Source organism: Hippopotamus amphibius, chromosome X, assembly GCF_030028045.1.
Source record: "Hippopotamus amphibius kiboko isolate mHipAmp2 chromosome X, mHipAmp2.hap2, whole genome shotgun sequence".
Lineage (NCBI taxonomy): Eukaryota > Metazoa > Chordata > Mammalia > Artiodactyla > Hippopotamidae > Hippopotamus > Hippopotamus amphibius.
In genome coordinates this window covers 101,038,649-101,060,846 of record NC_080203.1, presented here as the reverse complement: position 1 = coordinate 101,060,846, position 22,198 = coordinate 101,038,649, and the positions used below count along the sequence as shown (strand labels likewise).

Genomic DNA, 22,198 nt, shown 5'->3' with positions numbered 1-22,198 from the left:
ATCAGGCTTTGCCATCACTACTACTTTTGGCCCTTCTGAAAGCGGGAAGCCATGTGCCCGTGGTCACCCAGTCTAAGCAGATGTGAACGTGGCTGTATTGTTTGAGGTTTAACACTTGCTCCCTGCAGCATGGTCATATGACTCACAGCACACATATCCCATAATTTATCACGGTTGCACCATAGCATCACCTCACAGAAGCATCACCATAGCAACATTTACAAGTCACCGTGGCAACAAAGCACCCTCACTTACTGTTGAGCCATGCCCAGTGAGGCCTAAACAAGGTGGGAGGGTTCTGAGATGTTGGAGGGCTCCCCAGGACTAAAATCCCCTTCCCTGCAGCTTAACTATAGCACCTCCAGTAAAGGCTAACCTTGTTAAAACTTACACCCTCTACAGAAGGAACACAGGGAATTTCTGTTCTAAATTAGTTTACAAACGTGCAGGTGCTCAGCTAGAAGAGAAGTTCCCTGAGCTAAGAAGTTTCATGAAGCCCCTTGACTGAGGTTTCCTCCAGTTCCTGGCTGGGCATTGCCACCGAGCAGGTCCCAGGTCTGTCCCAGCCAAGTGGTTGGCAAGGGAGATGGTCACTCTTAAGTTTGAGAAGGAAGGGACCAATGCCTCCTTGTCCCACCCCATCTTCAAATGCCACTGAGGGTTCCTAGTAATGAACTTCCAAGTTTGAGGAACCTGCAAACTCATTTGGTGAACTTCCAAAATAAAAATAACTGAGCCACCCATGTGATCATAAAGAATAGGTGAATATCCTGGCCACTGTGTTTTCAAGTTAATTCACTTTTTTAAAACAAGCCCCTCACGACGAGATGCACCCACACCAGGGCAGCCAAAGCCGCGTAAACAGCACCCATCACCTTAGAAGCTCCCGGTCCCTCCAGGGGGTAGGCGCTGCCTCAGAAGAGAGAGGGCATCTTGAAGGCGTCCTGGACCCTCTTTGTGACCCTCACCCATCCCAAATCCTCGCCCCAGCTCCTGCATGGTGTGCTCATAGCTTGGCTCTCAGCCACACTGACACCCATGAGAAGGACCTGAGCCCATATCGACTCAAGACATGACGGCCCAAGGACAAGAAGGCCCATTAATTTCCAGCTGAATGGACTGAACACCTGCTGTGCCTTGGATCAGGAGGCTGCAGTAAGGACAATGGCCCCTTTAGGTGACTTTTCTTGACCGACTCTTTACAAATCAAAGTCTCTGGTGACCCGCCCCCACTGCCCTAATCTTTCAAGGGGAGCCTCTCACCTTCCCCAACCCCTCTCCTGCCCTCCCATGGGGGCGCTTCATGGCTCATTGGGTTATGTCCTGGGTGCTCCAGGAAGAGACCTGTTGGTCTGAGCTTGCAGGGGGGCAGTAGGGGGAGGGGGGCTTTCTGAATCATCTGGGGCTTAGGCCCTGCTCCCCAACAGCCACACCGAGCTCTCGTCTCGAGGCTCAGCAGGAAAGGGGGAAGGACACACACAAACTTCTCTGGGAAGACGGCCGGGGTGAGGCCATTGAGATCTGAAGGGCACCGGCCACCCTGGATCTGGCCACGTTTCTGGAAAAAAGGGCAAGAAGACTTGAGGCCAGCTAACTTCCAGCTCCCTTCCTCCAGCCTCCCTCACCATCCACCCAGAACAGGTAGATCCCCGCCTCAGAGAGGCGGCCTTCCTGTGAACTTGGCCTTGCTCACTTTGACCAGATTGCTCTGAGAAACTATCCCAAGAGCCAAGTTATGAAGCCACTCAGGAGGGCAAGGGCTATGTGTTGGCTGTGAGCATCGGCAAGGAGGGAGGCTTTCTTGCTGCTTTACTCCATGGTGGCCTGGACCCTTCTCCACTTTTCACTCCAATCCCGAAGGGGGAGGAGTTCAGAATCATCTACTTCAGGCACATCAAGAGTCCCCACCACTCGGGCAAAGCTGCCACTGACTAGCCACAGAAATCCCCTCCTACGGGACCCATGTAGAACAAACCGGTCCCGGTGTGGCTTACCTAGAACCCTGGCCACAGGCCTTTGTCTGACCCTAAAGATGAGCTGCAGCAGGTGGGGTGCTCTAAGCAGCAGAGAGCACGTTACTGCTGATCACGAATGTTCCCGGACTCCATCAGCGTGTGGGCGAACGCCGACCCTACGACTCACTCACCATCACCGGTGAGGTTTCTGGGGTCCGGACCAGGCTGCAAGGCCATAAGCACGCACTTTGAAGAAGGCAGGAGAAAGACCCCCACTTGCTGCCAACACATCTCACTAGCCCAGGAAGTCTCCGAGAGCAAATCCCAAAGTCCTCCCCAGTGGGGGAGCAGCTGTTGGGACGGCAGAGTCACCGAGGCAAACAGTAGGTTTCTCTCCAGTTTTGCCTCCAAAACAGAATACACCCCGTCTGGTAGGAGGAACGCCCTCGTTTATCCACGCCCTTGGAGCGCGTTGTCAACTCCTAATGACCGCACACAAGCCTGCCACAGAGGATAATCACGCTTATCTTTCCGGCGCCTTCATCAGCCCTCATCCCACTTTAACGAAACCTCTGCCTTTGGAGGGATTCAGAATCCGAGTGCTCTCCATTCCCTACCATAGGAGACTGTCACTATGGAGGCTCTGGCTCTGGCTGCAAGTGTCATTCCACTCCTACCATACCTGCTACAGAACAGAACACATACCTGCTACAGAACAGAACACATACCTGCTACAGAACAGAACACATACCTGCTACAGAACAGAACACATACCTGCTACAGAACAGAACACATACCTGCTACGCTTGAGGTCTTGCCCCGCCATTCCTCCCCTCTATTGTATTAGACTATTACTGACTACGGGACTATCATTTCTCTAGAAAAGGAGAGGCTTCATTCCTGGATGCCGCAACGTTCAAAAAAGGACAACGAGCCCTGCCATCCACACTGGGAAGGATGGCCAGAGCGGCCTGTTCTCCGGGCAGCCGCCACCCAGATGTCGGGCCATCGGAAGTGTATCGCTTCCTCTCACCTCCCTCAGCGCCGGGAGCGGAACTGTCCCGTTCCCACCGATTCCCACCGACGTGGTACCCCATGCAAGCCGCCTGGGTTCACTTACATCTCTCACTGTCATTCTGGTCGGCAATGGCCTCCTCCAGGGCGACTGACTTTGGCTTTTTGTCCTGACTTCCTTTCAACCTTTCCCAGTCAGCAGGGCTGAATTTGCACACCTCGGAGTCTTTGGTTGCGGGGTGGCCACCTTCTCGCTCTTTCATCTCCAACTCTGAGAAGCGCATCATTGCACGCTAGAAAGAGAATGGAGATGGAAAAAAGACACACCTTACCATCAAAGCTGTTTCACTGGCCTTACCTTAAAGGAAAGTATTTTCAAAGAAAAGTTTGCCCAAAACCAACCACAATTTATGATACAACTGAGATATTTTAAAATTTAACGATAAAAATGTAAGAGTGTCTATATGTAAGTAGTTACACACTCTTTATTCATAAAGCCATATGTATGTAGAGATATATGCGGTGTGTATGTATAGCCATACATACACTGTGGCATAGAGACAGACATTCTTTTTCGAAGGTAAATAAAACAAAACAAAAACACAACGCAAAGAAAGCAAAACAAAAACACAACAGAAAAGAAAACAAATGCACAATGAATAAAGACGACCATGGCCCACAAACTTCCCTTTGTATATTTGGAAATGAAATTTAACTCAAAAGGTTTATGTAAGATTCTAGTAATAAAAATTTGAAGAACTGACCTCACAGTAAGCAGCGGGTAGACATAAAATACTGTCCTCTTGTAATCCTTCCATCTATGTAATTAAAATGGGCACTCAATGGATCATTTAGATAACTTCATCCATTTTTATAAGCATAAACCAATTTTTTTCTTAACATTGCAAAACAATTTGGCTTTATTTATCTTTTAATTAAAAGTAAAATATCTTAAGGAAATTCCTATACAACATCTATCATTCACTAGCAAGTTAAATACATACTCTATCCCTTTAAGCGAGGTTTTGTTGTTTTTTTTTTTTTTTTTGGTTTCTCTTTTTTTTTTTTGGTGGAAAAAAAAAATTGCACGAATCTCACAGACATGCGGCCGCTACACACCTCCACCAAGTATCACGTAAGGCATTCTAAGCAGCGCTTTTAGGTATATTTGTTAACGTACAGTAACGGCAGAGAAATCAAAGCAACTGATAGGTAAACGTCATGCAGTCTTTTAGACATCCTTTGCAATAATTAAAACTTCCGTTATCAGCATTCGAGTGGAGTTTGCTTAAAATCTACAGAATAACTTAAAGTATCCACTTATGTCCCCTTACTGGACACATTTCAAACATTTAAATTATAAACTTCATTAACCAAATCTGCCCGGTGTCCTGCCCTATCATCCCCCCACCCCCTCCTCTTCGCACATTAAAAAAACTGACAACTGGTCAAGCTGCTGAAATTCGAGTGGAGGGCTCACCTGCAATGCCCGCTGCTCCCGGCTGAGCTGACTGGAATCTGCGTACAGTTCGGTAGTGACGCACTTGAACCGGTCACCCACGTAACCAGCGGAGTTTGCGATTCTCTTTGCCAGCTTAGATGGCTTCGGTTTCAGAACTTTGCCATCGGTTGATTCTGCCTCATCCGCTCCATCTTTGGTATAGGTGGGGGTGACGTCCACACTCGGTGGGGCACCGCCCACACAAAATGGTTTGGGATCCTCTTGGGTTTTCCCAAAAGTGACCGCAGGGCTATCGCTCCCCAGGGTCGGCTCCAGGAATGGAGTCGAGACTGGCATCGCCAAGTTCTCCTTGTTGGTTCCCGCTGGAACATTCTCCTTGCTTAAGCTGAAGACTGACTGGCCTGGAGCCTGCTTGAAAGCATAGGCTTCGTGGAAGTCACTGATGCGCCCCAACTCCTCTCTCAGGGCGATGAAATCCCGGTGTGGCTGTAGGGCTGGGTCTGGCGGGGGTTTGGTGGGCTCGGTGCTCTGGCCGACATTCTCAGCTGTGAAGCCGGATTTGGACACGCTGGCGTCAGTTTTTGCATCTGGCTCTTCCCGGAGGAGGTCCACATAGACAAGCTTGTCGCTCTTGAGGACGGTTTTCCCTTGATTCCAGCTGGGGCTGGGCTTTAAGTTCTTGTCCGCGGGGACGTCTGGATGTAACTTGGTGCTGCTAGCTTCCAGCATCTCAGAAAACCGGTTCCGAAGGTTTGGGTCCTCGTAGCGGGCCCTCTCGTGGGACCGGGACCTCCGCTCCGGTTTCTCCTCTTTAGTGATCTCCATGGGCGTGTGAGGTATCAACATGGGATGCACCATGCCCAACCCCAGTGCGTCCTGGTAGGTCACGAACTCCGGCCTGCCTGTGGGCAGCCCGTAGGGCTTTGGGGCGAGGTGCCCAGGAAAGAGACTGCCATTGGGCAACAACACCGGGTGAGGGTAGACAGGGCCTTTGCCGTGTAAGGAGAGGGGACTTATGGCAATGCCCTCAGGCGCTGGGTAAGGGAGGTAACTCCTGGGGTAGGGGATTGGTGGGGACCTGAACGCCTCGTTTGGAGAGAGAAATATTGAGCTTGGCGGGAGTCCATTCTCGTTCGCTTTGAAGCTCGGCTCTGGGTTGCTGGCTTTGGCGCCCTTGCTGCCGATGCTGCCGCTGTGCTTGGCAGGCGTGGTTGGGGGCTGGCCCACGTGCTGGATGACGGATGGCGTGGTATCCACGGAGCTCCTGCTGGTCTTGCTGCCCTCGGCGGTGGCGTTTGGGGCTGGTGACGCAGAGGCCGGGCGGCCGGCGCTCGACACCGACCCTGAAACATTAGTGATCACGGCGTCAGCGGCGCCCATGCGGGGACATGAAGAACTGCGCTGCTGCGGGATGGCCCAGTCCAAGGCCTTGTTTTTCAGTGGCAGGCCTTTGCCGTTGTTCTCTTCGTTAGGACTTGGCCCGGGCACCACCCAGGACGAGGGAGCTGTGCTGATGATCTCAGATCTATAGATAGCACAGCCGTTTCCTGGAGGAGATAGAGTTTCTTTCGGAATCTCACTTCCGGAGAGCACGAGGCCACTTCCAGCCCTGCTGTGAACCAGGACTGTGGGAGCCATCTTTTTCATGTGGTCAGCTTTGGAAGCATCTACATCCACCACTTTAGAAGACAAGTCTAGTGGCTTGTCAGTGACGTCTTTGGTAACCGTCTGCTTCTCCAACAGAGGAGGCGAGCTGCCATCTTTTCTGTCTTGCCCCGCTGTTTTCCGGGCGTGCCCGGGAACTGGCTGGGCGCTTTCGGCTCCTTCCAGAGCCTTTGGATACTTGCTGCTGCACAGCCTGGCTGTGGGGAACTCGCTGCTGACCGTCATGTATGGCTTCGACAGGGTGACGGAGGGCGAGGTGGAGATCCTGGCATAGTGCTTATGGAATTCGGAGTAGGTGTCCGCGGTGGGCTGGGAGGGAAGGTGGACTCGGGGTGAAGGCCGAGGTGAGGGGGGCAACAGGAGAGCCGTGTCCCCTGGCAGGCCGCTGGTGACCGCCTTGGCAGAGGGCACCCTAGGCTGCTTACTGTTCTGGATGTGGGGATACGAGTGGGAATCAACCGGGTTCCCAGGACTGACACCCATCTTCCAGGGCAGGCTTTTGTCTGCGCAATGGACCAGAGGTGGGATGGCTGGTGAGGCTGAAGGCGTCGAGAGCCTCATGGGCGAAGCCAGGGATGACGGGATGTGGGGACTGACGTAGTGAGGTGGTGGCAGGTAGAGAAATCGCTCCCCGTTGGTGCAGACCGGAGAATACAGCGGCTGGGCCAGGCCGTAGGACTGCTGAGGTAGCAAGGCCTTGTACATGTTCAGGGAATATTTATTTGGCGAGTCAAGGAAAGGGTAGATGGATGGCGTGGCCCCCTCCATGTAAGGATTGACCCAGGGCAGCCGCAGGTAGCTAGCACCATTGATGTTGAGTGGGCTCTGTTTGTCGCTGGCAGGCCTGTCCAAGCCCAGTGTTTCTGCCGTGGGGACAGCACTTTTTTGTATTCCGGGTGGCGTTTTGTATATAGCACTGAAGCCATTTGGGGGTTTTCCGGACACAGCGGAGGCCTCCACTGTCTCGGGTGTATTCGGTTTGAACTGCATCTCTGGGTTTCTTTCGGAAGAAAACCCCAGACCACCTAGAGTGGTCGTGGCAGCCTCCCGCCCTTTCTCTGAGCCCAGTCCACACAAGCTAGAATAGACGATGTTTCCAGGGACACGCAGCCCTTCCCGGATCAGGCCGGTGCGGTCCATGCTCAGTGCTGCCAGGCCATCGATCCGATGGGCCGTGGTCGCATCCACCTTCGCAGAAGAAGAACACGGGTGTTACCGAAGACACACCTTCAAAGCAGCCCATCCCAAAGAGAAACCGAAGACTAGCTCGATAGGACATCAGCCTCAACATATGAGCAGAAAAGGTTAAAAAAGAGAAAGGATTCACAAGGTCTGTGGCCCCCTCCCCCCCTTATCCAGAACCCTCCTCTGCCTGCCTTCTCACCTTTGTCCAACTAGTATCCTGGAAGCACGTAAAACGTTGATCCCTTTAGACTTGAGGCCCCTGTATTAATTCAGTCATCTATTAACTCTGGAAAATCCACATTCTCGGCAAAAATTCTTTGCTGCAACTGAGGTGATACCAACTCCACTGCTCTCAGCACCACCATCGTGGGGTACAGAATTCAGACTCACCCTCCCCGGCCCTGTCAGGTTGGGGGTGGGGTGATGTTCACTGTGTTTTCCCCAGACATAGTGAGGCATTACTTAACATAACAAAAAACAATCTTCAAGGGGACAGCAAGGAAAGGAGGACTTGAGCTGTCTCACTTCTAAATCAATAAAGAGGCCATGGGTCAAACTGTAGTTGTGTCTTTTGACTTCCTCTCACTGGTGTCTGAAGACAGCTCTGTTTCATATTTTACTGGGAAGGTAAACCCTAAGGGTCTACTTGGAGGCTAGAAATTTATCCAGCTGGGAGCATTGATGTGGCACGTAGCTTATCGAAGAAAAGGCAGCCCGTATCCCACCAGTCACCAGGGGACGAGGACATAAATGACGAGCACAGCCAAAGAAAGCCAGCCAGGAAGAAATTGAGGGAGGCCTCGTCCTGCGGCCTAAGCTTTCTACTCAGCCCTGCCCTGAAACACCCTGCCCCGCCCCCAAAGGGCCCTTTAATGGTATGCAAATGAATGCACGATTGATTACAGATCACTGATACTCATAGAGCACATCAACAGAAGCCATTAATCTCTTACCACGTTGTGGTTCAAGGGATTTTCTTCCCTTAGTTCCAGTCTGGCCTTTGAAGCGTCACCATCATTTACAGGAATTTTCCTGTTTAAAAGGACACACCAACTTCGTGAAAGCATTCCTCACTTAAACCATCTTTCATAGATTGCCCCAGAACAGACCAGTTTCTAATAACTCCATTTTGTCAACTGCCCTTAAAAAAAGAAAAGAAAAGAAAAGAAAAGAAAAAAATTTCCTCCCTAATGGCCCACATTGAAAGTTGTCCCCAAATGATGATTCAACGGGGCTGGGAAAAATAAAGGAAAGGCAGGGCAACAGGGATGTGAAATCACAAATACGTCCTTGAGTTGGGTAATGCAGAAATTCTGCACAATCACGTCTACCTCACAATTTTTTCTCTAGAGAGGCGGGGCAGGGCAGTCTGGGCTCTGCTGTCCTTGCAGACCCTTGTAAGCTTTACCTGAGGACAGGCATGAAGTAGTACAACGGCCAACACCAAAGAGGGGAACCTCTAGGTTGGCATCTATGGGCTGGCCACATCACTCACTTCTGTGTGACCCATGAGGACAGGCTTTCAAAACTTTTCCCCAAAGTTAGGTACCATGCCCTACGAAACTGGTTTCCATGGTGATAATGAAGCCATATTTGACTGCCTTTATCAAAATGATGGGGGATACACACTAATATACAAATGTCAGCTGCTCCAGGCTCCAGAGGAAGCTGCACATCTGTGCCAGGCTGCTGCGGCTGCCCTGGGACTTGTTTTCAGAGAGCATCGATAAAGAAAGTGTTTGGTGCCAACTTCCAAATCCCCAGGATAAAATCGCTGACAAGCAGCAGAGGAAAGTTTCATCATTACCCCGAAGAGCAGCTTCAATTATCTACTGCTTAGCTGCCTCTACCCCACACTCCAAAAAATTACTGACTAGGAAGCATAACAGAGCTGTCGGGTGACTGAAACCAGGAGCCAATGGCCTCACCGAACAGGCAGCGGAGGGCCCAGAGAAACCCTGGGCTTCTGTGAAGTGAAGGGTGGCTATCGCCCCATTTATCACTGAGCAAACTATTTGTTTTAAAAGCACATCGCATGCTGATCCACCTGGGCCCACACTCCTGACATTTAGAGTTAAAGCAGCATATAGACTGGGATTAATTCTCCTTCATAAATATGAAATAATAAATTAAGGACGAAAGTGCACTGAAAGGCCACTTTAGGGGCTAATCTCTTAAAGGGCGGCAATGCTTCGCTGAGCTGGGTTGCCTGTTAAAACTGTAAATCAAGGGCCGCCAGCTAGGCAGGAGATCTCCCCCCACCCTCTCTGGGCCCACTCTGGCTGTGAGCAGGTGAGGGGGGCTCTGCTCAGGAGCCCTGGGGAAGGACCTGCGCTCTCCCCAGGCCTCAGCCAGACACGCGCATTCACCTGTCGTCGCTGAGCCCACACATGCGGACCCTCTCGGTGTTCATCCAGCTGTGAACGTTCCCATACAGGGGGGTTGCTGAAAGCATGTCGTCTTCTTGGATGGCAGCTTTTCTTCAAGCGTCTAGTCTGTTTAAAAAAAAAAAAAAAAAAAAAAAGAATCCCAGGAGGTTGAATAAAAAAAAAAAGAGCCAAACAGGGAACGAGAGAAACCCTCTTTCTAGGCAATTCATACAGAACGCACACTCGGGAAGTCAGATCCTGCTCCGTGTTCTACAGATAGCCAGGAGCAAAGGAACACACCTGACCCAGAGGTTCAAGGAGGGAGATGGAAACTTCCTTGGCAGGAGGCGCTGGGGATGCGGAGAGGATTCAAGCGCCACCCGCCACACCATTCAAGGTACAGCACGTGTCACCCTGCACCTGCCATTCTCCCTTCCCCTTTCCTTTCCCAGCCTTTGGAGAATACACTTGGATTGAAAGTGGACCGTGTTGGATCCCAGGGAGGCCCACACTGATTCTTCTTGGGGCTGAAAGGATTGGCGGGGGGAGGGGGGCGGGGGAGTGGTGGGAATAAAAGGCACAACAGTCCGGCGTGGCGGCCCAAACTCCGACTCATTTCCAGGGCTGCGGTGTGTGTGACTTACAGATGGAGGGTTAAAAAGAGTCAGTGGGCTGGCGAGCCACCCCACCCGAGCCCTAGATTAGATTAAGCCCCAAACCCGGGTGGTTTGGCCTGGGAGCCGCACAGGGAGGCGGCTGAGTAATTCAATGACGCCTGCTCGCTGGGGACAAGAAGTCATTAGCGAGCGCAGAAGTCTCAGCAGCCCAGGCTGCCGGGCTCGGGCTGCGAGCCGCTGGCACGAGGAAAGCGGGCAAAAGCCACCCGTTTTCCATCTACCGTGAGGAGGCGGGGCAAAAGGAGGGGCAGGCTGCGGAGGCAGAGGGGAGAGCACCTCCCCCCCCTTCCTTAACTTCTCTGCTCCCCCCCCCCACCCACATCACATTCCAGTGTGCTGCATGAGTGAAGGGTCACGACAAGCTGCATTTTAGTAACAGGATTATCACGGCGCGTGATTTATCCTCGTGCAGGATTTTAATTGCTCTTTGGAGGTTGAGCCGTTTCTTTTGACTGCGCTTCAGCCCATATCCTGCTGTTAAATGCTGGGTTAATAAGTAGGGGAGCCTTTAATGCCTGGGACCGATGGCCCTTGGCAATTCCCCCGCTCGCAGACTCCCTTGTCCGGGGGCCCCCAGCCACGGGCCTCTTTACACGGGACCCAAACCTGAGTGTGAAATCACTGGCGTGCAGCTCATCGGGGGAACTTTTCTTTCTCCTCCCTCACACACCCACCCACACAGTTTCCGAAAGCCCAAATGTTCCCTAAGTCGACACATTTCCTTTGTTAGCAGGAAAAAATATGCAAATGCTTGCTTTTACACTTTAGCACACGGAGCTGACTGCCAGGTCGGTTGGGTGGGAGCCACCAGGACTGGGGACTCTTTTTTCCGAGAGTGACTGGGGTGGGGTGGGGTGGGGTGGGGGCGGGGGAGCACCTGGGAGACCTGAATCCCAAAGCCAGGCTATCTCTTCGCATTTCTTTGTCCTAACTTGGGCTTTTGTCCACCAGCATTCCGCATCGGCCCCTATACATAGAACACTGTCTGTTAATCAAGAGCCCCACTGCGCAGACACACCACGCATAGTTAGAGCTCAACAATGAAGCTGGAGGAGAGAGAGGCAGAGGCAGAGATCTCCCAGTTGTGTCTGGCCTGGTAGGATTCTAGAGAAGCTGCTTCTCCAAGAAGCATCCCCTTCTTCAGACAGACTGGGGCATTTCCAGTGGCTGGCCACAGGGCCCCGAAAAGATGGACTCGGGTGTCAGAGAAGGTTCTGTGGGGACTCCTGGGCTGTTCTTCCGTGTTCCAAACATACAAATCAAGTTGGGGGGGGCAGGCCACCACCAGTGCAGGGCCGACCAGAAGGCACATTCAACAACGTGTCCCCTCCCTAACCCCTGCCGCCCCTTCTAACAAAAGGAAGACCAAAAGGATGACGTCCAGGGCAGCCTCATCTAGAAGGTGGAGCAACGTTCCTCAGTGTCCTGGGCGTGGCTGCAGTGGGAGGACCGCACCCGTGTCCCTCCCCGCGCCCGGGCTGGGTGTCATGGTGAAATTCAGACGTTACACCAGAAGCCAAAGGGTCGCTCCATCAAACCCTTAAGAAAAGGATGAGGGAACAAGTGTATATGCCCTCGAAGCCCCAATCTTCTGCGCCCCAGTCTTCAACTTACACAAGCTTCCTCCTACACACCTCCTTTAGTTGTCACCATGGGATAAGGACCTCTGAGCACCTGACTGAGGAAACAGGAAGGCAGCAGCCGCAATTGCCCTACTGAGCCCTCCTCCCTCCCCCCAAAAAGGGCCAGCAGCCCCCTTCCCTTGAAAGGACTTTGCTTTAGAAAGGGCGGCCTGGACTTAGTGGGAGAGGCGAATGCAGTTTAGAGACACCTGGGACCACGGGGTGCTTTCAAAGCCCCTCCCCCTCTTCCAGGTCTTGTCTGGTGGGGTTTTCAATATTAATGCTGCACAGATAAATAACACCTGGCGTCAGAATGAAGTGTTCTTACGTGCATAGGGTCAGATGGAGGGTTGAGGCTCAGAGCGTGGTCTGGTGTCATGGGGGTGGGGGTGAAGGATGGGGGTGGGGGGGGGCTGGCCGTGAAGAAGCAAGAGGAGAAGGGGGGAGGCACAGTACTGGATCCTGCTGACTACACCTACACACACACCCCTACACACACACACACACACACACACACACACACACACACACACACACACACTCTCTTATAATCTTTAAGCTGCCCCATGAACTTTTTGTGAACTGTTTAAAAGTGGAGGTCTGTTGAACAAACTGCGGCGCCACTGCCAGCCATAATTTCATTGCAAGAAGCTAAAGACTTTTAACTCTTCAGGTTCCTGGCCAAAGATGGAGCTGAGTGGAAAGGGCTGACCAGCCAGGGCCCTGCCTGGCCTGAGGCCCTTCTCCAGAGTGACAGCCCAAATCCTGGGCGGGAACATCCTTATCCTGGGCAAAGGCCATACTGCTTACACCCCACCATCACTGAAGAACACCCCCCCATCTCTCTGGGACGTAGAACTAACTAAGGGGATCTTGGGGGTAAGGGACACAGAGACGGGACAGAGACACAGCCACGCTTGTCCCACTCCACTTCTAGAAGCAGCTATTGAAATAGTTGGGGGTCTGTCTTTCTTTTTTTTTTACCTCCAAGGAAAAGTTCTTCAGAAGTGACTTTCCTGACCTTTGGCTGTAGGTCACGCTGAAGGGGGCAAATGACATGATTTAGATGACAAACAGAGCAGGCGCTTTGCTGCTGTATGTAAGAGGCTCATTTGCTGCTATTTCTCAACGACCCCCACCCCCGCCCAGCTTTTCTTACACAGGCAGGCTATGCTTCTGGAAGTGCCAGGATGTGTGAAGTCAGTCATGAAAAGCACCTTACAAGCACCAACCTGTTTCCAGTGCGAGCTGCTAAGCTACACCTTGGCTCTGGGTTTTAACCCTTTTTTCTGGTAGTGGTGAGAAGGGGGCAAGGTTGCGGAAGAGGGATGAAGAGGGAAGGTAGCTGAGAGAAGGGATCAGCCAGGGAGATGGAGGAGTGTCTGGTTTCTGGAGAACAGACCGGGAATTGTGGCGGCTGCCCACTGAACACCCAGTTCTGGGAGAGACCCGGCTCGCAAAACGCAGACATGCCGCGTGGCCTCCAGCTTTAGGTCTGGCAGAAAGCGCAAGCACAGGAGAGCTTGAGTCTCCCTTGACAGACTTGGGCAGGCACCTGGTCCGCGAGCCAAGAGTTATGATTAGCATCTGAGCTTCGCCTGGACGCTGGGGAGAAGAGCCTGATTGGCAGAAAGAGGTCAGAGGGACCAAGATTAGGAGCTGTCACCCCAAACTTGGCATCCCTGAGTGGGGACACCTTGACCCTCTGTGAAAAGACACGAGGGGGCACACGGGTCCGAAGCTGTATCACCATTTCGCCGATTCCTGCCACGAAGACACCATTATGGACTGAGGAAAAGGAGAGAACATTTGTTTTTTTTTTTTTTCTTTAAAGGCGAGTTCCCTTGGCAGACAACAAATAGGTTGCAAAGGAAGGACCAGTGGCCGTGAGAGGCTGGCGTGAGTTCAGGGAGGGGAGGCAGCACCAGGCCACTCTTGGCACCTCTCCTTTCTCCACCCCAGCTCCTCCTGGCACCGGGCCACTTTCCACTGCCTCCGCCCTTGAGGCGGCGGATGGATCAGTTCAAGTCTGCACATCACGCTTGTCAAGTGGCACCGACAAAATGGGAAGCAGCACCACCAAACCATCCCAACTCCACGCCAATACTAACGGTGCCCCTTCCTAGAGCCTCACTCACTAGGCACCCCTAGCCCCATCAGGCAGTTATCCAGTTAGTGGCCAAGGAGGCCTGGAGAGGTTTGGGGGGGCTTCCGGCTCAGAAGGCTGAGCAGACATCGAGGGATCCCAGCCGGTATGCCATGTGCTAGGGTCCTCAGTAGACTGGGGACCTCTTCGCGGAAAGGGTCTCCCTCACTGCATGGCTGGTTCTCCGTGGAGGACACGCAAGTGTGCGGTCACCACAGCCTCCCAGCTCCCACTCTCAACCACGGCATGTCTCTGGGCAGGTGGCTGAACCTCTTCAACTTTGGTCCCCGCATCTGTAAATATTTGGCACCGTGTTTTCCAGAGGATTAAACTGCACTATGGACTTGAGTTCTGCCTGGCAATAGCTGGTGCGGGCCACATCTAACCCCATTAAACAGCATCTGACTCCACCAAACATACTGTGTAACAAACAAACCCCAGGACGGCTGCATAGTTTCTCTGTGGCAGAGGGAAGGCTGAGGCAGGGACACAGAGGAGGCTAGGGAGGAGTGACCTTCAGCAGAGTGTGTAGCTTTCACGGAAGCACAAAGCTCACCGTGCGGGTGCCCTTCCTGGGGCTGCTCCAAGCGCAGACTGAGTCACTGACAGGCACTTCTCTATTGGTGTCAAGGAAGGGAGGGACGAAGTTACTATTTTAGGATGGGGGCTACGTGGAGGTGGGAGATGAGAAAAAGCAGTCCAGGGTGTGCAGTGTTGGGGCAAGTCCTCCTGGGATGTTTTCCCCAGTATGTGTAGCAGGGTGGGGAGGAGAACCCCAAGGATGCCCCCCAGGTCGGGGGAGGGTCGGGTGGCAGGCTTCCTGAAGTGTGTCTGAAGGAGGTCCCTGACTGGGTCCTCCAGCCCAGTGTGGGTGCTGAAGTGGGGGGGACGGGGTGGGTTGGGAGGAGTGATCTAGCCTGCCCAAGCACACTCCAAGTCCTGGCTGTCACTGCCTCCGGAGGTGTCCCTGCTCATGCCCCAAGTTTTGCATTAGGAACAGCAGAGCTGTGGAACGGGGGGGGGGGGGGGGGGGGGGGGAACAAGGGGACGGGAAACTCACGCGGCCGGTCCCGACCTTCTGAGCAACCAGAACCTTCCCTGCCTCCTCCCAGGGCTCCAGGATAGAGCAGAGAGCCACTCGGGTCAGTCGGGAGTGAACTTGGCCCCGCAGCGGAGGCCGGCGGAGGCGACTGGGGGAGGGGCACCCCCTCCCCCGCCTCAGCCCCGAGCGCGATCATTCGGCAACAAAGGGATTTTCTCTCCCACCACACACACCAGTGCTGCTGCAGGCTCCTCACCCCTCCTCGCGGCTCCTCTGCCAGGTCCCTGCACGCTCGCGGGCGAGGCCGCGCCCCCACACACACCCCACCCTCGGCCCACGCCCCCGCCCGACCTTCCAGGAATTCCAGCTCTCTCCGCCAGCCCCCCCCCCCCCGACCCCAGTTCACCCCGCTTGCGCGCTCCTCTGGGCTCCCCCTTCCCAGGCGCCTGCCACTGAATCTCTGACAAAAAGCAACTTTGGGTGGGCGCACGGAGAACCCAGGATGTGCGGCGGAGCCCACCAAGGGAATGGGGCACTAGAGACCCCTCCGGGCCATCGTCCTGGGCTCCCTTGGACCAGTCTGAAGTATTGCTCTCCGTGGATGCCTCCCCCGCCCCCCGTCCCCCCCGACTGAAAGATGCAAGCCAAGTGCAGCCAACTGTAAAAGGGGGCTCCGGGGCTTGGGGAGGGAGGGCACCAGTAAGATCGACCCAGAGAGCCGCTGTCAAACTGGGGCTGCCCTCCACACACCCCCTTTCCCACAGACAAAGCCGTGGCCCCCGGTCAGCTCATGGACCAACCTCAGACACTTCCCCTTCTCCCTTGACGCCATGCCTCGGCTTTTTGTTCCTTTCACTTTCTTTCACGGTTGTGCCACACACAACCACGTGAGTATGCAAGAGGGGGCCGCATTTGGAAGCTGGTGTCCCTCAACAGGAGGCAGCAGCCCAGGGCAGGAAACCTAGGTTGAATGCAATTAATCACCCTTACTCCTCCCCCCTCCCCCCCACCCCCGGGCATCTGGTCCCTAAATAGGGCTGGGTTCCCTCTTGGAGTCTACACAACCTGAAGGCAAATCCAGAATAAACGATCCATATACCAAAACTCTAGAGGGGGTCCCCCTGCACTGTAGCCTCTATCAGGGCTTTGTACCAATAAAGTGAACTCAATGCAACCCCCCCCCTCCAAAGGAACAGGCCATACCATAAGGCTGTTAACAACAGCTATCATTACTACACACAGGAAGCACAAAGGAACTTTTTACAAACACAAGATGCATAAAGCACAGGGTCCTGTGATCTGCACCCAGGTTCCCTGCTGATTGTGTGCCACCTGGGAGTCCTGGGAAGGCTGGGGATGAGGGTCAGGGGAGGACAGGGGCTCCTACTTTCTTTACAAGGAACAATAGGAACCCCATGTCTGCTACTCAATCTTGGAACCCAGATCACCCCAAACAAAGCTGTGGGAGAACTGCGGTAGACGTGGGGGCCCGTGAATTTTTGTAGCTGTTCAGAGCTTAATTACTCCTCCTTGATCCGTGGGACTAGACACGACACCGCCAAGGTTAAAATGCCCCGAACAGCGCCGAGCAGATGTGAGCGAGCTGGCAGACGCGCAAATGAGGCCTGCCTCGGAGCACGATAACAAGTGACTAATACATTGCATATCGTTGAAAGAAAATTATTTTTCTCTAATTTGCATTTGCTTGGGGGAAAAAAAAAAGCCAACCAGAGTCCCTCCTCACAAGCATGAGTCTAATCCTGGAAATACAGCCCGGCTGCTTTAAGAGAGCTGGAAGGAGGGAAAGACTGCCAGTGTTTTGGCGTTGCAGGCTTGTTTATCTTTCCGCCTTTCCTCCAAGGCGAAACTCGTTTTGCAAGCAACATTCCTACAGAAAATGGCACACGTCATAAAAAGAGACCAATTTATAGAACTGGCACCGAAGTTCATGTATCATTCCAGAAGCATCTCCCAGCTCCCCACTAGGGAACCCAACTAGATGTAGAAGTCCACAGTATAACTCAGAGAGTAGATCGGGGGGCGGGGGTGGGGGTGGGGGGAGATGAACTCGTAATTTGCAGATATCCTGCAAGGGTCCAAAGTCGCACACAGAAGGGCAGGATATAGAATTAAGTCAGCTCTAAAAGATCCTCCAAAGCCCCGGGGCCAGGGCTGCGAAGCCTTCAACTTTGAGACTGGGGGGAGCGGTTCTGACACCCAGCTTGCCCCGGGATAACCCAGGGGCAGGCCCATCTTCCTGACCATCCTGAGGCGGCCAGCTTGGGCCATGCGTCTCCAGGACCGGCCCAGCGGGGGACTGCCGCCACCCACCAACTGTTCTCCCTCCCACCCTGGCGCCTCCCCGCAGTGCCTGGCAGAGGACCAGGAACTCAGAGAAGGCCGGTGGCTGTGGGCATCTAGTTGATTAAGTCACAGAGTGGGTGGCACTGTGGGCAGACCTCAAGACAGCACCGTTGGTCCTGCAGCTGGAAGGCAAGTGCGCTCTTAAAAAACGGGAAGGCAAAGGGAGGTGGGTCATCAAAAGCCAACTTGCACCCCTCCCCCCCATTCACCCCCCTTCGGGTCCTGAACCTCCACACTTGTGTTTCCAATCCAGGAAACAGGGCCGAGTGCGTAGAACACATCGGCTGCCTGTCTCTCAAACTTGTCTGAATAACAGGGCCATTTCAGAGAAAGAACAACGGCCTTCAGAGCCTCTGCAATTTCCAGAAAGCCTTCAGTTAATAATACATTCTTTCCAACAGGCTTGCTTTAGGGCGGAAAGTTATTTTCCCAAATCTTAACAACCCGGTCACAAGCCGCTGAGGCCCCAGGTCAACAGATCCTGGCCAAACCCCTCCAGACAGTTGACACTCGTGACCTCGCGGGCCTTCTCCTGCCACCTCTGCCTAACAAGTTCCCTAAACCACAGCACACCAACCAGTGTGCACGTCCACCCCCGATCCCAGGAGCCAAAAAGATGTGTGTCGCGGGGTGGGGGTGGGGGGTGGGGGGTGCTGCCGCCGAGAGCTTTCTTGCATCGCATCCGAGGACGCCCGGGCCAGCAAGTGGCGGCCACCTCTGCAGCTCTCCGCGGGCCTGCATAGTGCGCGCTTTGTGTGAGCGCCGAGGAGGCACAGCGCTGCTCGTGCACCAACAGCTGTCACATTATTTGCACTCGCTGTAAACAGCCTTCACATTCCCCCCTTACCACATAGTTAAAGCCAGACTAACAATCCACAGTTAGAGATCAAACCAACAACAGCAGCATTGTGTCTGCCTTCGCTGCCTTCGCACCAAGCCCAGCAGCTGGCAGGTTTCTCCGGAACAAGGGACCCCCCCCCCTTCCCCCACCCCTCCGGGCTCCAGCCAAGGCTAGCCGAGGCAGCAATGCGTGTGTCGCTGCTGACTGTTAAAGCAAGACAACACAGCCATTTCGCGCAGCAGAGAGTTCCGTGGGGTTCATCAGCTCTCTCCCAGAGTTTCCTCCTCCCAGTTCCCCTCCCCCATTTCCTCAGCTGGGAATAAAGGTTGTTCAGACTCCCAGGGTCGGATTTCTCTGCTCAGCAAGGCGTGGGCCGGCCTGCCCTGGCCAGGCCTGGGGTCCTGCAGCCCTCTCGACCATGTCCCAGAGGCCAGGCAGCTCGGCACTTTCTACAGCCCAAAGCCTCTTGTGTCTCAGAAAACTGTCCAGTTCCCTGAATCCTTACTGGTCGCCCCACTGATCAAAATGTCTCCTTTATGATTTTTGGTTAAATTGAACATTTCCATAATCGTCATTATTAGCGCAAATTACACGCCTAATCGGTCCTTAAATAGATTTTAATTAAATAATCATACAAGGCTCATTTTATGACTTAAGAAAGGCATTACTTTCCGTTATAAACTTTCCACCAGGATATAAAATACTGATAGCAGACAAATACTACTTCTCTGAAAGGCGCCAATAACCAAAGAGCAGAGTATCAGGAGAGTAGACCCCACTTCACACCTTCTGGAACCGAAGCAGAGACTAGACAGACCACATCTGCACAACTTTCCTCCAGAGAAGGGACAGGGGATTTCTTTCTCTAAAGCATGACTTTTCTCTTCTCTTTGAGGCCAGGAGAAAGGAACCCCAAATGTTCCTTTTCCTTGGCCATCTGAAGAGATTCCTCCAGCTTAGAGGTCTCTTCTAGGGACCGCTCCTCGCCACCCCCATCTGTCTTCCACCCCTCAGTCTGCTGAGAGCCACGGTGGAAAGCAGGCAGGCTGCGCTTGTTAAATGCTGTGTAAAATGCTGTTAATAAAATAATAAATACAAAGGATGGAGGCCACTGGTTCCATGGGTGTTTTGACTGGAAATGCCTTGGCACTTGTCATGTGTTTACGGGAGGGCGGACAACTCTAGGACTTACAGAGTTTGGACGTTTCTGTACTTCATTTATTCTTTCCTAAGTGACGTAGGGCTAGAGCTATTTCAAGTTTGCATTTGTACAGAACTGTTAAATGCCTAAGAGTTTCTCCAATTAAACCAAGTTTTAAATCAGACGCAAGGCTGGAACGTACTCTCTGACTCACTCCACCCCTCAGCCTCTGTGGCTGGAGAAAACAAACAGACCCTCAACAACAATCCCCTGTCCTTGCTCTCCCCACCTTCACCACCATCCCCCCTGGGGGCACCTAGGGCAAAGGTTAAGGTGTCTTCAGATTACAGGCAAGGCCCTGGCTACACACGCGCTGGAAAGCACTGCAGTTGGGTGCAACCCGGGCATACTCTAACCTCTAAAATAGTGAGCTAAGATGGGGGGAAAACTGCTGGCCTGGTAAAACCCACTGTTCACAAAACAATGTCAGCAAAGGCTGGAAGGCATTCTTTAGAGAGGGACCAGGGATTCATGCCTACTGAAGCTCTTTCAGCACAAAGGCTTTTAGGGGAAGAAGGGAAGGGGGGGAGGAGAGAAAGGGAGGGCTCCTGTTTCAGAGCAGGCATCCCCAGAGAGTCAAGAACCAAGTGTAGCTTCAATCAAACACTGACTTCCCCTCTGGGAGTCGAGTAGGAAACCTGATCACAGTAGCTTACTACCGGCCTGGATCCATAGGGGTCTGGTTTTCTTCTCATGCTAGTAATTTTTTAAAATACATATCGATATAAAAGTAGCAATCCCTGGCAGACTTTATTGAAAACCACACTGAGACCTCACAACATCCGGACTTAATCCCTATCAAACAAACCACAGCACCTCTGGCCTCTGCAGCAGGCTAGACCCTTTCACCTCTTCCCACCAGGTCTCTCCCCTCCAGCCACTGCTGTTCCCTCCACGGAAAAGAATGATGGGAGGACTTGCCAAAGAGCACCTAGATACTGGTTCTGGAATCAATTCCTAACCATATAAATGATCCCACTTAGGGAGAGGAAAGAAAAAAAAAATCCCAGCCTTTTCATATGGAATCCTTTAAAGCCCAGAATGCGAAGAACGGTTAACAAAGGGAAAGAGGAACCCACGGAGGCAGACCTGGAGGAATAGGCTCAGGAATACCCTTGGAAGGGAGCTTAACCTGTAGGTTGGTCCCCAGACACAGGCCTACGCAGGGCTTGGGCGGGGGGTGTCCTCAGGGGCAGCAGGGAATGGAGAAGCAACCTGTAGGAACTGGACCAGTCATTCAAAGCAATCACTAATCCTCGGGGCCTACTATGTGCCAAGTATTCTTCTTTGATCGTAAAGGTGGATAATTATTCCCAGTCTTACAAATGAAGAAACTTACTGAGGCTCGCAGGCCATAAATAACTTGCCCCCAAGGTCACACAGCTAGTAAAAATGGGCCACGGTCAAACTCAGTCCTGGAGTTGCGGAGGGGAGCCAATTATTGGTCAAACTGTGCCACTCGGAATCCCTAAGAAGTTTGGAAGGCTTCCTTAGCCCTTGTGCTCCAATACTGGGTAAAAGGATCGCGCTGAAAACATATGAGCCTCGGTCCACAAGGAGCCTGGACCCTAGTTTCTCCTACACCTAGAAATCTCTGGGTCCAAATGAAGTCTTTCAAAATTTCCACCGACATCCTACACATCTCCCTACACTGGAACACCCTGGTGTGACGCCAGGGATCCCAACAAGCCTCCACTTTCCCCTCCTCCAGGAGCCCAGAACAGCCAGTGGGAGGTGGGTGCTACCCTTAGGTCTCTGTAAAAAGTGCTGACACCTGGAACTAGAACTAGGCTTGCCACCCTAGTTTTGCCACTTAAAGCAATAAATCAAATTATCTAGACACGGCAAAAGCCCTCTGGAAAGAGTGCCTACACCCCCCTTTCCTATGACTTTAATGAAAAACCCAGGGACCAAAGTGGGCTGGGGAGGGAATTGAGGGGGAAGTGGTTTGCAAGATGCTAGACCCTCCTGGACTCCTGGGGGTCCCCACAAAAAGCCAACTCCCGAGACAAGCCGGAGACTGGGGTTATCTCTCCTCTCCCCAACTTCTCAACCCGGCAGCGCAGAGTCAGCACTTGACATCCCCTCTCCACCCCATCCTCAATTTCCTGGTCTGCCCCGGGCTTTCAGAGGCTCCGGGAACTATCCACACCCAATGCCACAGACGCCACAGGCTCCACGACGGAGGGCCGTCTCCTGCTCGGCTGTGCGAAGGGGAACGGGCAGGAGGCGCTGGACACTCAGCCGCCCCTGCGGCTTCCCGGCCCCAGGCGGGCGGCTCCTCCAGAGGCCGAGGCTCCGGATGTGTGAAATGGCTCCAGAAGCGCCTGGGGCGGGCCAGGGCCTCGGCAGCGGCAGGGATCGAGGCGATGGCGGCGCCGGGTCCTCACCCCACTGGACAGCCGAACACGCCCCGGCGGCCCTGCCGCCCCTGGCTCCCGGCCAGTGGCTTTCTCTCTTTTTTAAACTTTCCGGCCTTGGCGATCACCGCCGATCGGGACAGGATTTCCAGCCCCCGCCTTCCCTTCTCCACCCCCTCCTTGCAGGCCCTTCCAACCTCCAGGGAGGTGACCCCCCCCCGCCCCCGGGCACTGCGAGTCCGTGGCCCCGGCGGACCCTCCCCTTCCCCCACCCCGCCCCCAGCCCCCCACTTAG

At 53.5% G+C, this 22,198-nt stretch overlaps 1 protein-coding gene across 14 annotated transcripts in view; it reads right to left on the bottom strand.

Annotated features, from left to right (window-relative positions):
- BCOR (BCL6 corepressor) overlaps positions 1-22,198 on the bottom strand; it is a 90,012-nt gene that overhangs the window by 17,403 nt on the left and 50,411 nt on the right. For 8 of the 14 annotated variants that reach the window (XM_057718230.1, XM_057718231.1, XM_057718227.1 and 5 more), the window contains exons 2-6: positions 9,651-9,776; positions 8,235-8,313; positions 4,450-7,284; positions 3,734-3,787; positions 3,076-3,262 (exon numbers count right to left, since the gene is read on the bottom strand). In XM_057718230.1, coding sequence (XP_057574213.1) covers positions 3,076-3,262; positions 3,734-3,787; positions 4,450-7,284; positions 8,235-8,313; positions 9,651-9,736 — 3,241 coding nt within the window. In that variant the 5' untranslated portion in view covers positions 9,737-9,776. Of the gene's footprint in view, positions 1-3,075; positions 3,263-3,733; positions 3,788-4,449; positions 7,285-7,480; positions 7,541-8,234; positions 8,314-9,650; positions 9,777-15,370; positions 15,396-22,198 lie in introns of those variants that run through there. The other 6 variants (XM_057718234.1, XM_057718240.1, XM_057718237.1 and 3 more) reach the window with 3 other exon arrangements.